This window comes from Anser anser, assembly GCF_964211835.1.
Source record: "Anser anser genome assembly, chromosome: 16".
Lineage (NCBI taxonomy): Eukaryota > Metazoa > Chordata > Aves > Anseriformes > Anatidae > Anser > Anser anser.
In genome coordinates this window covers 1645648-1658142 of record NC_139737.1, presented here as the reverse complement: position 1 = coordinate 1658142, position 12495 = coordinate 1645648, and the positions used below count along the sequence as shown (strand labels likewise).

The window sequence follows — 12495 nt, the reverse complement described above, 5'->3', positions numbered from 1 at the left end:
ATGCATACTTTTAATAGAGATAAAATCAGTGCCTCTTTGGAATCGCAGTGGGCAGATTCAGAGGAGCGTGGTATGTGTTCACATTCCTCACGTCCTCTCCCACGGGATCTGGGGGGGGCTCAGCGCACCGGACAGAGGCTCCAAGGGCTGAGCACATCCAGCAGGAGGGGATGCAGGGAGCAAGAAGCCACCTCCAGCAGAAGCAGAATGTGGGGAAATTGGCAGGCAGGAGAGTGAGGCTTTAACTAACCTGTGATTTGGTTGCAACCCCAGGGCCGGGGCCGGTTGGTGTCTGTTTTGACAAGCAGGATTACGAGATCGCCCCGCTCCCGTTCCAGCTGCACACCTCCAGAAACCGCCCCCGGGTTTCCGCTCGCGCTCCCGGCCACCCTCCCCGCCGATGTCAGGATGGAGGCCAGCAGCGTGTGACCTCACTAGAAAAACTCCCACCGACTCCTTAAGCTAACGTTAATCATTCACCCGGCCCCGTTCCAACCCCCCCAAGGGCACACACAGGGTGCTCCTCTTGCGTTGGAGCCGAGACGTGTTCGAGCCGCTCCTGCGGCGAGCAAGTAGGTTCCTGCAGCGGGGCTGCGGGCTCTGGGCCCCTGAGTCAGTGCCATACCTGCCTGCAGCGGGACCACGAGCCTCAGCACCGTCCCGCGGGACGCGTTGTTTTGTGGTTTTTTTCCCCGTTTGAAGTATTTAACAGTATCGGGGGATAGGGAAGCCCTGCTCCGAGAATGGCACGGCCTCGGGGTTTTTATGGAGTGCTCACGGTGTTGGGGGAAATTGTCTTCTGTGTGCTAAATAGCTGAATCATCCCGGGGGGAGAGCTACGTCCACATTTAAATGTTACCATGTACTCATCCTTGGCCACAGCTTATGAGGAAAACAGTCATTTAAATTACCAGGAAGAAGAGCGCGTGCGCTGCCGACTGTTCCTCTTCTCTCTCTGGGCTTTGGAAACTTCAGTGAAAACCGAAGGGGGGTTTTATCCTCTGCGTTGTTTCACCTTTGTGAGTAACTACATTTAAGGCTAGCACCTGATGGGGTCTGTGCCCGGTGGTGGGCAGCAGGGAGCTGGTGTTACCCGGGCGTGCAGGGAGCGCTGCCCGCTGTGGCACCGCAAAACTCGTGCAGGATCTTACAACAAAACAGATTTCCTGGAAACCGGCCCGTATGCACGTGCTGGTGTGTTTGGACACTGTAGTAAAGGTCAAGATTTACCAGAAAAATCCCACGCCATCACATTATCTGCGAGCCCACACAAGGAGACACTTCATCATGCAGCAGTTCTGACTAAATCAGCATGAGGCTCAGCAGGGAGGGCTCGTGCTTCCCATAAACAGCCTGGAAACGGCCCCGGTGCCTCACACACACTGCCTGCCTGGAAAATATGCGAAGAGACGCCGCAGCCTCCCCGTGCTGGGCTGGCACAGCACCAGCCAGGTCAGGGCACCCCAACGGGGCAAGATCTACAACACCGGGGTGTTCGGAAGGCGGCTGGGACGAACAGGCACCACACTCATGAGCTGCTGCGTGGTGCAGGGCATCCCCTGCCTCTCCCAGCCCCTGGAGCGGGGAGGTGGGAATGGAAGCGTGGATCTCATTTGATGCAGGTGGAGTTGGCACCTGGTGGCTCATCGTCCACGGCCTGCAGCGACGGAACAGCAGGGAACAGTCCATGGTCTGGGGCCGTGGGGGCCGTGGGGGTGAGCGGGACGGCTCTCCTCGTGCACCTGCACACGGGATTTTTGCAAGGTTCCTGAGGTCTTGCAGCCCTCGGGGTGACAGCAAGGCTACATAAGCAACTGCTGCATTTGCTCTATTGGAAAGGACAAAGGGTTTGTGCAGACAGAACAGTCCCGGTGTCCAAAAAAAAAAAAAAAAAACCAAACAAAAAACAAAAAACAGACAACCCAGAAAAAAAGCCCAACTCTGCACCAGCATCCAGCAGGAGGGAGCTTCCCTGGGCTCTGTGCCAGCCCAGCGCCGTGCAGCCTGCATGCACCAGGCCCGCTGCTCTCGCATCGCTCCCCGTGTTGCCGCGGGGAGGTGAGGGCCCGGGGCTGGACACGGCTGGGGCTGAACAGCTCGGCCTTCAAGCTGCTGGCGCCTGCTCCGACCTGGCCTCGCACGGAGCCACGTCACGGCTCTGAGAAGCAGGAGCCCGGGGCCCAAGCTGGCTGCCCTCTGCGTGGCCGTGCAGCTGATGGAGGCCAGATAACCCTCACCAGCTTATTTTCCCTCAGACGTCAAACGCACGTTTCAGGAGGCCGGGGCGGTGAGGCCAGCACAGGGAGGCAGGGAGGCCGTTCCCTGCCACCTCTGGGTGCTCTGACCTGCCACAAGACCTCCACGCCCCCGCACGGGGAGCCCTGGGTGCCGCCGCGGCCTCCTCGCCTCTCTGCCCAGCGCCTCGACCAAACGCCCGCTGCCAGGGGCTCGGCAGAAGTCACACTTGGTTTCTGCACAGCAGAAGAGCCGTGGCCGTGGGCAGCAGCAGGGAGGCCAAAATCCCCTCCCCATCCCTTAGGGCAGCCTTCCCCTCGTGTGGGAAGCGTGGGGGCAGATCCTCCCAGCACATGTTTCAGGGCGCTTTGAACAGCTACGGGATGGGGGAGGATTTTCTGCTTTTGAACCACAAACCGTTCCTGGCAAGCACTCAGCTAAAAAGAGCCATAAGAAAGCCAAACTTCTTGGAGGCGGAAGATGAAGGCTCTGCATCATCACCGCTACGGGGTGAGTAGTGCCTGACAGGGTCACCCTTGGTGACTTCCCTAAGTGACATCCCCAAGGCTGAAGGAAGAGCCCTGTGGGCAGCAGGCACGCAGCGAGGCACACATGGGCCACCGTGGGGACAGACCCGACTGTGTGGTGACACGGCTGCGGTGACCTGAGAGGTGTGCCTGGTCCCGGCCCCGCTGGAGGTGCGAATCCTATTGCAGATGGCCCCGCTGTTCTGTGTGCAGGGTCACTGCCTTTGCATTGCTGTTTTGCATGCAGCGCTGCTTTGCGCACGCGGCTGTTTTATGCGCACAGCTGCTCTGCGGGCAATGCCACGCTGCGTGCAGTGCCTTTTTGTGTACACGGGCACTTTTTGTTAGCTGCTGGTGGTGCATGACCAGGGCGTGAGGCACGGGCAGAGCAAAGCAGAGGCAGAAGGCAGTGGGTGGGCCTCCCAGCACCGCCTCTCCCCTCCAACCGAGGCCAGAAAAGGACTCTGGTGACAGAGAGTCATGTAATAAAATAACTTCTTTGGCTTGTTTCTTTAGAAAACATCTCACATACAGTATAAAACCAGGTAGTTCAGAAATAAATTCAAAGCCAGCTGTACCACAGGCTTCAGGAGTCTCTTCCACCCCCTGCGCCTCAAGCAGCCAACTGCTTCCTCAGAGCGTGACGAAAGCGAGTCCTCTGTGGGAAATACTGTTAAATAATTACATCACAAAACCAAAACCACACACTTTAAAGCTAAGCCAGAGAGTAGCCTAAAAGAGAGGACCAGGCTTCTCCCTCCAGAAACATGACCCTGGTGGCGTTTGTCTTCGGATGAGCTGGGACCCCCCAGGGCACCTCGCAGGGCTGTGGGGCCGCGCTGTGCTCGCCCCTCACTCAGCTCTGTGCTGCATTTCAAGTTAGTTTTTTGAAAGAGTAATAAATTAATGAAGCCACAGTAAAAAAACAACAACAAAAAGGAAGAAATTTTTAAAAAAAACCACCCTCAGAGTTCAGTCCGTGTTCTCACTAGGAGAGAGGAAGCGCTTCCGCACCTCCCTCTCTATCGTGTGCAGCTTGGTGGCCCGCAGCGCCTCGAGCAGCTCCTTGGTGACCGCGGGGTTCCCCTCCTTCAGGTGGGTGAGGAAGGCCCTGAACTTCTCCTGGATGAGCGCCTTTTTCTCCGACACCTGCTTCCTAAGCGAGCCCTCCAGGATGTGCTGCAGGCGCTTCAGCTTTTTCGGGGAAATGTTCTGGTACGCCACGAAGTCGATCATGGCTTGCTCGCAGTCCTCGTCTCCTGGAGCTGGGGGGAGAAAAGCGCCTGCAGGTTAGGGGGAAGGTCGCCGTGGGGCACCAGGAGAGCTGGTCACAGAGTCCCAGCACGGCTGAGGTGGGAGGGGACCTCTGGGGGTGCTTCTGCTCCCATCCCTGCCCAAGCCAGGCCACCGGGAGCAGGGCACCCAGCACCATGTCCAGGCGGCTGTTGAAGATCTCCGAGGAGGGAGACTCCACAACCTCTCTGGGCAGCCTGTGCCAGGGCTCTGTCACCAGGTCGGAGCAAGGGACAAGCTGGCAGTGCCACTGAGCCTCTCCACGGGTGGCCATCCTGACCTGGGCACCACTCTGCAACCCAGAGCCCGGCCAGGGGACCCGCTCACAGCCCCCTTCCCAGCCCCAAGGAGGCTGCTCCAGCAAACGCCCAGAGCGGCTGCGCAGGGAGAGCATGACCCAGTTCTGTGCCAGTGCAAACTGGGCACGCTGTCACTGGTTATAGTGGGGCAGGCTGCTCTGCTCAGACACTCCTCCGAACTTGGAAGCTGCGTTTCATTATCCCAGCAACTGCCTTGCAGCAGAGACACGCAAGTGCTCGCATGCCTTCCCTGCCGGGTGAACTCACCCAGGGAACGGGAGCTGGAGGCACCACCCCGCTCCCACTGCTCACGACTCTCCTTGCCCTATAAATAGCTCCAAGCCCGGTCCAGACGTGGGTGCCGTTGCTCGAGGCGAGGCAGCGCACGTGCTGCTCATGCAGCTCTCACCTGGCTGCCCCCCTCCCTCCTTCCCTCGCTCGGTGCTCACGCCGATGGTGGAGATTTCCCCTCACTTGCTCCGGCACAAGCCCAGGCACAAGCCCAGGCACTTGCGAGGGCGACCAGGCGAGAGCTGTGCCAGCTGCCGGGAGGGAGAGAGCTGGAAGAGAGGAGCTCCCCTCCCACGCCGCCTGGGGAACGGCCGCCCTGGCACAGCAGGAGCAGCTCTCGTACCATGGGAAAGGCTCGCCGGCACCCGCCTCGACCTCGTCTCCCTGTACGTCAGCTGGGTGTTTGGGATGGGGCGGGTGGGTGGGTGGAAATGGCATCCTGCCACCCCCCACCCACAGTTCCAGACCCCCGAGATAGCTTGCATGTGAAAGGTCACTTAAATGAGGGTGCTCGCTCCCTGTACCCATGGGGTACGTGTTACGGAGCAGCCCCCAAGAGCCAGCCCATCGCTCTCTCCCGCTCCTTTGCTATAACTGAAGGCTCCTGCCCCACCATCAGCCTCCGCTGAGGTTCAGCACCACATCGTGTTATCACCATGACCCAGCCCACACGTGCCTCTCCTCTTTCATGTAACAGGCCAAAATCCAAGCCACGCTGCGGCTCTGCTGAGCCTTGTACACTTGCTCCACTCGATACGCACGAGACAAGGGTCAGGCTGCAATAACAGCTTCCTGGAAGCGGCCCGAAAGCCTGGCAGGAGGGCAGGGAGGTCACAGCGGCTCCACCGGTGCACCCTTTGTCCCGTGCCTGCCAACACGGCTGCCAGCAGCCACCGCCAGGCAAATGACCGCCGCAGCTGCCCACGCGCTGCCATCCCCGGGTAGCAAAGCCGCTGTCGGAGCCCAGAGGGTTTCGCTGCCAACCCTTTGTTCCCGGGGAAGAGGAGCCTGCACGTGCGCCAGCTGAGCCGCGGCTGTTGCCTAAGCCCCACGCTCCGTCCTCGCCTGAACCTGACCCGCGGCTCACCCCGACCGGGAGGGAGGACGGGCTGCGTTTCGCGCCCTGCACTTGAATCACAGATCACTCTGTACTTTTACAAAAGGTACTTGGCCTCTACTTTGCACCTGTGTAGGAAAAGAAGCCAGGAAGTTCGCTCCCACCCTGTTCCTGGCATCTCCCCCTCCACCCGCAGAGAACCGGCGCCAGCTCGGCCGGCCGCACTCACCTGGCGCCTGGGTGCTGTTGCTCCTCCCGTGCACCCTGCAGGAGGTGCAGAGGGTGTCGTGGTACTCGTTTCCCTGCACGTTGGTCACCTTCCCCTGCTGCGCGCAGTCCTGGTGCGGCTGGCACGGCTCGGTGCTGGAGCTGGAGGAGAAGAAGCCGCGGGGGCACTTGCGGCACTGGGTGTCCTCGAAGGGGGTACCTGCGGGGGGACACGGGGACGTCAGGAGGCGCCTCCAGACCGCGCATCAGGGCATGAGATGGAGCAGGCAGAAGCACCTGAAAGCGTGCAGCCAGCTCCGGGGCAAAGAGCAATCAGTGCTCGTCCCAACCATCCCCAGGCAGCGATGCCAAAAGGGTTCGGCAGGTGCTGGGAGGAGACGTTGTCCCGTCCGCCGCTGGAAGGAGCCGCCGGCCTCGTGGGCCACTGCCGCCAGCTGGGGCGGCCGGGAGCTGGCTGCCAAAGCAGCTCTTTGATTCACTGCAGGCTGGGAGGCCGCCGGCCAAGTGAAAGTAAAACTTGCTGAGAGCTCAAAGGCTCCGCTTGGTTTTGCAGCGCTGCAGTTTCCCAGCAAGAGCTCGGGGCCAGAGCCAGCGCCGCATCCCAAGGGCGGCGCCGTGTTCGTGGGATTGCGCCCAGGCTGCCTTCGTGCTGCTGGAGGGAACAGCCCGAATGGGGGCAACGTCGGTCCCCGTTTGCACCTCCAATCCATACAGCTAGTCAAGAGCAAGGCTTCTGTCATGTCCCAACCCCTGCTTTGGCTGTTAGAGATGTCCCGGCCAGCTCAGGTGATCCCAGCACATCAGTCACAATTTGCAAATGGGAAATCCAAGAGAAGCAATGTCCCCAGGGGAACCCTGCCTGGACCACAGAACTCGTCCAGCCCGAAGGCCAGCGAGGTTTGCCCACAGCTCTGGAGCCACCACTCCGAAGTTGCAGGGTCCACGCTGACGTCCCCCTGCCCTGGGATCCCCAGCCAGGCAGGAGCACTCGCAGCCCCAGCTCTCGGCCTCCCCACGCTGGATGCTCTGTCCTTCCTGCAGAGCCATAACTCCCTCCACAGGAGGCCATTTGCAAACAAATTAATAGTAAATCATTAAAAATATTGCTTCTCCTCGAATGTCCCAGCTTGCTCACATAACTCCTCAGACCCACAGCCGGCCCTCCAGCCTAATTTGATGCATAAGGCAAAGGATTTTCCAGCGTTGTTTGGAGACCTAGGTCATCTTTGCTGAGTCACCGCATTTTGTAACGCTGACGTCCTACAGGGAAAACTGAACCACGAAACTCAACCTTAATCATCGTCAGAAGACCACAGGTATTCCTCATCTAGCAGCTGAGCCCGCAGCTCTCCTGTGTCACACATGGAAGGACTCCAAAAGCCTCAGCTTCGAAGCATGAAGTAAGGCTCCTGCTTTTGCTGATCTTATTATGCTCAGTTGTGGTTTCCAGAGACCAGACACTGGTGACTCATGGGAGAGTGAGAGGAAAACATATGCCTGCACGTAAGTTGTATTTTTAGAAGGCATATACACAAGCAAATTAAGGCAACCAGGGGACCAGACAAACAATGGAAAAATAACTCCCCTGAAACGCTGTGACTCACACCTTGTCAGGGGATAGAATCGGAGACTTGCAAATCTCCCCTAGAAAGAATCGCAGTAAGACTCATGTAAGTGTCCTGGCACCTTTCCCATTTATCTGTTTTGTGTTTTAAATGGAGCCCATCCAAATTACTCAATAAAAACCACAAAGCCCAGCTCCAGAACTACATACGTCCACCAGCCCTGCCATTATATCATAAACAGCCCTTTTTAGTCCAGGTAATTAGCATTTCCAGCTCCTTGGCTGCCCTCCAGCACAGGCCCAGCGATGACAAACCAGCAGCAGCCACCAAAAACTTTCCACCTGCTCGGAGCCCATGCGCCCGGGCAAGCTGCTGCGAGAGGAACCGTGAATCACTTCCCAGAGCTGGCCGGGTCTGCCTGCGGCGGCAGGTGAATCCGGCAGCTCGGAATCACCACATCCCTCCTAAATATGCTGCTGGGGTGTGCGGAGGCAGCAAGGGAGAGCGGGGTAAAACCAAGCAGATCTCTCCCCAGAGCTGGCCATGAGCGGTTTCATGCACCTGCAAGGACAGCGCTGCGCTGCTAAGCAAAAGGGGAGTGAGACAGACTGCAGGGAATCACTGGCCGCTGGTTTTCTCCTTGTTTTTTAGCTCCAGCAGCGATCTGGGGATGCGATAGGAGCCCCGCAAGCACGCGCACCGCTGCAGTCATGCGAGGATACGTACCCGGCTTCACGATGCCGGAGCCCGGAGGGCACTCGGAGTGCCTGATGCAGAACTCCATCTCCGAATAGTAGCCCTCCTGGCACTGGCACACTCTGTTGTGGGTGGCGTTGCACTGCTGCACCTCCACCTGCTTCTCCTCGCAGATGACGTTGCAGTACCGGCACTTCTCCAGGTAGTTCCAGTACTGCGTGTAGTGCAGCTCCGGGCAGGGCTCGCACACCGTCTGCCTGTCCCTGGCGCAGTGCTGTGCCACGAAGGTCCCCGGCGGGCACTGCTGGCAGGTGAGCTTCTCGTTCGTCTCAGCATCCCTCCACTGGTAGGTGGGTTGCAAGCCGGAGCCCAGCTCAGCCAGCAGAAGGAGGAGAGGGGCAAGCACCCACTGCAACACAGCGAGGAGCTGTTGGCCTCTGCCCGTCCTCCCGCAGAGGCAGAAGCCGCAGAGGCGCCCGCTGCGTCCCCGCTGCCGCTACCAGCGCCGAAGCGGGGCTCTGCTCTCCCACCTGCTGCTCTCCCCAGCCCCGACGGAAAGCAGCGGCGGGACCCGGAGCCCCCCCCCACGTACCTGAGCATCCTCCCCAGACACCTCCCGTCCCTCGCCAGCCCCTTGCTGCCTTTCAGCGCCGCCGGCAGCCGCAGCCCTCCCTCCTCCTCCGTTCCCTCCAGGAGGCTCCCACTGCACGGGGCGAGGTCCCGGCTTTCCTCGGCACGTCGGGAAGCAGCGGGGAGCTTCCCCCAACCCCCCTGCGTGCTCCTCGCAAGCCGGGAGCCTTCCCCCAGACCCGGCTCCGAGGGGGAGCACCCGGAGCCCCGCTCGCCCCCCGTCCCCTCCCAAATCCTGTCCCCCCCCCCCAGTCCCCCGGGGGCGCCTTACCCGGACCGGCCGCCTCAGCCTCGGCGGGTGGGGGGCCAGCATGGCACCGGGGGCTTCCGAGCACCGCGACGAGAAACGGGGCCGTCGGAGGGGCGGGGGGGGGGGGGGTGTCAGCGGCTGCCCGGGGGCTCCTCGGCTCTGCGGCACCGGCCCCGCCGCCCGCCTTTAAAGAGAGAAGAGGCTCGGCTGCGGGCTGCGGGCTGCCGGGACGCCCCCACGCCCCCCGGTCCCCCTCCCACCCCGGTCCTCCCCCGGCTGCGGGCGGGGGGGGGCCGGCACCGCCCCGGTCCCGTCTCCACCGCCCCCCGGTCCCGGTGCCGGCCCCAGCCCTACCGCCCCGCCCGGCTCCGCTGCGGGTGGCGGGCAGCCCCTTGTAGCCGCCCCGCCGGGGAAGACCCCTCTTGGCGCAACGGGAACGGCTGCACGGCCCCTCCGCCCTGCCGGGATCCCGGCACCGGCACCGGTACCGACACCTCCACCGGCACCTGCCTGCCCCCGGTCCCGCTCCCGCTCCCGGTCCGTCCGGCGGCTCTGCGGGTGCCAGCAGCGTCCCCCAGGAGCCCCCAGCCCTATTTACCTGCCCGAGCGAGGAAGCAGGTGGGGTTTGCTCAGCTGCAAAGCTCTCGGCGATAAGTGCAGGCTTTGTTCTGGGTTTGCCGGGGGAACGGCAGGGAATTCCCCCGGGGACGCTCTGTTCCCTAGATGTAAATGCGGGGACGACTTCCCCCCCCCCCGCCGCCAGCGCCGCGGTTGCCGCTCCGCTGCGGGCACGGCTCGGTCCCCGCCGGGCTCCGGGTCCCCGCCGGGCTCCGGGACCCCTCCGGGCTCCGGGTCCCCTCGGGGCTCCGGGACCCACCGGGCTCCGGGTCCCCACCGGGCTCCGGGACCCCACCGGGCTCCGGGACCCCTCCGGGCTGAGCCCGCTGCCAGCCCCGCTCCGAGCCCGCACTTGCCTGCTGGGGGCTCACAGCTCGGGCTTTCCCCTCCCGGAGCGCTGCGGGTGACAATCCAGCTCCCGGTGCGATGCCCAAACCCAGGCCCTTGCAGGACTGCAGCCCCCAGCAGGAGAGCGGGGCAGCATCTCGGTGTCTCGGGGGTGGCACATCGCCCTAAGTCCCCGACCCCAAGGATTTGGTGGCTGGCTGAGCGCAGCCTTAGCGGTGCACGGCTCAGCAGAGCCACACACACGGGAGTGCCTTTGCTGGTGCCTGCTGGGCGCTGCTGCTGCTGGAAAACAGCAGAAGCGGTGGACTTTGTCCTCCTGCCCTGCCTGGGAGGCGAGAGCACACCACCACGAGTGCTCCAGGCGCTGACACCGTGGAGAAGAAGCTCCCGGTCCCCCCATTGCTCGAGTGCCCCCGAACAACAAGCACAGGGGGGAAGCAAAGCGTGGCCTTCGCCTTCTCGGTGCTGTGCACCAAGGGTGCCCCTCGCTGCACCCCCGGAAAGCACAGCACGCTCCGTCCTGGAAGCCTGCCTTCCCCTTTCCCCTCAGACACGTTCTCTCCTACCAGGAAAGGCTGCGAAGAGGAAGGGCAAAGCTGCCAGCGATCGCAGATAGCTGCTTCAGAAAAAGATGAGCTTTTTTCCTCATTTTTAAACTTTGCACCCAATGGAAGCAAACCCCCCCCTCCCCCCCCCAACAAAGCACATCCTAAGGCACAGAGACTCACTGGGAAGTCTGACTTTTCTGCATTACACCCCTTGCAGTGGCACAGTTGCCCCCTGGCCTGCTCCCCTGGCTGCTGCCTGCTCCCCTGGCTGCCCCTCAGGCCCCTGGCTCTCAGTCGGGACCCCCCAGCCTCCCTGTGGGTGCTGCGGGACCCCCACCTGCAGCCCCCCTGTCCTTCAGGCCGCTGGGGGCTCAGTGGCTTTAACAAACCCCGGGTGGCTCCGAGAGGGGCCCAGCACCGCCCGTACCACCTCCGTGACAGTAACAGGGAGAGCCTCGAGCCACCGGCTGTCTCTCGCTCAAAAGCGTGTACGTAGCGTCTTAAAACACTAAGCAGTCCACAAACACAGTTGCTTAATGCTCAACCATCTCCATGGGGAGACAACGAAGGGGCTAAAACATCCTCCCGGCAGCCGTTTTCTGTGGAATTCCTGTTTACAGACTCGTTGCTCCCAGGTCAGGGCTGAGAGGCCTCGAGCCTCCTCTGCAGCGCTCGGTACCGCGCCTGCCCCACGCTGGGGCTCTGAACCCATTTCCCACCATTGTCTCAGCTGCTGTAAGGAATTCCACTCAGGAATACAGCTTGTTTACAGAAGCAGCCCAAAGTTCTCAAAATAGGCTTCTCCAACATCTGTCACAATCTGTATTTTTCTCAAGCACCTCCCGTTTCCATAGATATCCTCTGCGGTGTCACATAGCCAACGCCACTAAGCATTTCTGAGCGTCGAACACCAGAGGTTCCACAGAACTGCAGAAAAAAATAGTTCGGAAAATTTTGTCCTCTGCCTTGTGCTGGGAGGTCCAACGCCACCACGAACGGTGTTCCTTACAGCTTTAGAGTTGCGTTACCCAAATGACGCATACAGGTCTGAAATGCAACCCTACAGAGGAGCATCTGCTTCTTCTGCAAGAACTGGGATCCTTCTGTCCCCGCCTGGACACGTATTTACACACAGACACGTCCGGAAGGTGCACTAAAGAGTCGCTTGTGCTGCATCTAAACCAGGTGCACACGGTTAGAGGAGGGGAGCCGAGAGCTCCTGCCCCAGTCCGCCCCATAACGCCCTCTTCCCCCACCAGTAGCCCAAAGAAAGAGGCAGAATTTGACCCTCAGAGGCTCTCCAAGCAGGCATTCAGCAGTAGTCAAAACCGCATCAGGTACGCTGCCCCCCCCAAGAAGCAAACGCGAAGTTGCGGAAACACACCGGGGAGTTAAGGGGTTACAGTGCGGAAGTCGGAGGATGTGGGGGTTTTGTTCCTCAGGAGCCAGCAGCCAAATGCGTTTGCAACCCCATAATTAATATTTGAGAGAGAGACAAAAGCTGTCACCGACCTAGCTCTCAGCTCCTGCACTCCTCTCCTGGGTGGGGAAGCCACTTGGGTTTTGTTCCTAATGTCGCAACAGATCAAACCTACAAGGGCTAACCCACAATCTACGAAGCAAACCAAAACAAACTAGTATTTTATTACCTGGAAAGAGAAGCAAACTCCAACATTCAGAAGGAATCGAAAGCTCCTTCCAGCAGGATCAGCTTCTACCCAGCCTGGCTGTAGGAAAACCCGTGGCCAAGCTTCTAGCCTAACTCTTGCGAGAGTCAGAGGGCTCAAAATTTGGGTCAGGAAGCGCCGTTCAGTGAGAGCACCACGTGCCGTGGGCTGTGCTCGTGTGCAGTCTGCCCAGAACAGCGATGTCCCTGTCATGGGACGTGCTACAGCTGGGTTTGATTTTGC

General features: G+C 60.7%; 1 protein-coding gene across 3 annotated transcripts; it reads right to left on the bottom strand.

Annotated features, from left to right (window-relative positions):
• Positions 1 to 3240: 3240 nt before the first annotated feature.
• On the bottom strand, positions 3241 to 12275 carry TNFRSF6B (TNF receptor superfamily member 6b). Of its 3 annotated transcripts, none has more exons than XM_083801093.1 (5): positions 12235 to 12275; positions 9093 to 9255; positions 8222 to 8600; positions 5932 to 6129; positions 3241 to 4027 (listed from the first exon to the last, which is right to left on the bottom strand). In XM_083801093.1, exons 1-5 carry the CDS (start codon positions 12258 to 12260, stop codon positions 3735 to 3737), a joined length of 1059 nt encoding a protein of 352 aa, XP_083657219.1. In that variant the 5' UTR covers positions 12261 to 12275; the 3' UTR covers positions 3241 to 3734. The 3 variants fall into 3 exon arrangements, with proteins under 3 accessions (XP_083657219.1, XP_083657220.1, XP_083657221.1); XM_083801094.1 differs by lacking the exon at positions 12235 to 12275 and adding an exon at positions 10042 to 10294; XM_083801095.1 differs by lacking the exon at positions 12235 to 12275 and adding an exon at positions 9578 to 9648.
• Positions 12276 to 12495: the final 220 nt, after the last annotated feature.

What these genes read in the sequence shown, in the direction of transcription:
- TNFRSF6B (XM_083801093.1), bottom strand. Translation starts at nt 12,260, where the DNA reads ATGTTGGAGTTTGCTTCTCTTTCCAG. An exon ending in GAGTTTGCTTCTCTTTCCAG is followed by an intron (nt 9,256 to 12,234) that starts GTAATAAAATAC and finishes CTCTCTTTAAAG; the next exon opens with GCGGGCGGCGGGGCCGGTGC. An exon ending in GGCTGAGGCGGCCGGTCCGG is followed by an intron (nt 8,601 to 9,092) that starts GTAAGGCGCCCC and finishes GCTGTGTTGCAG; the next exon opens with TGGGTGCTTGCCCCTCTCCT.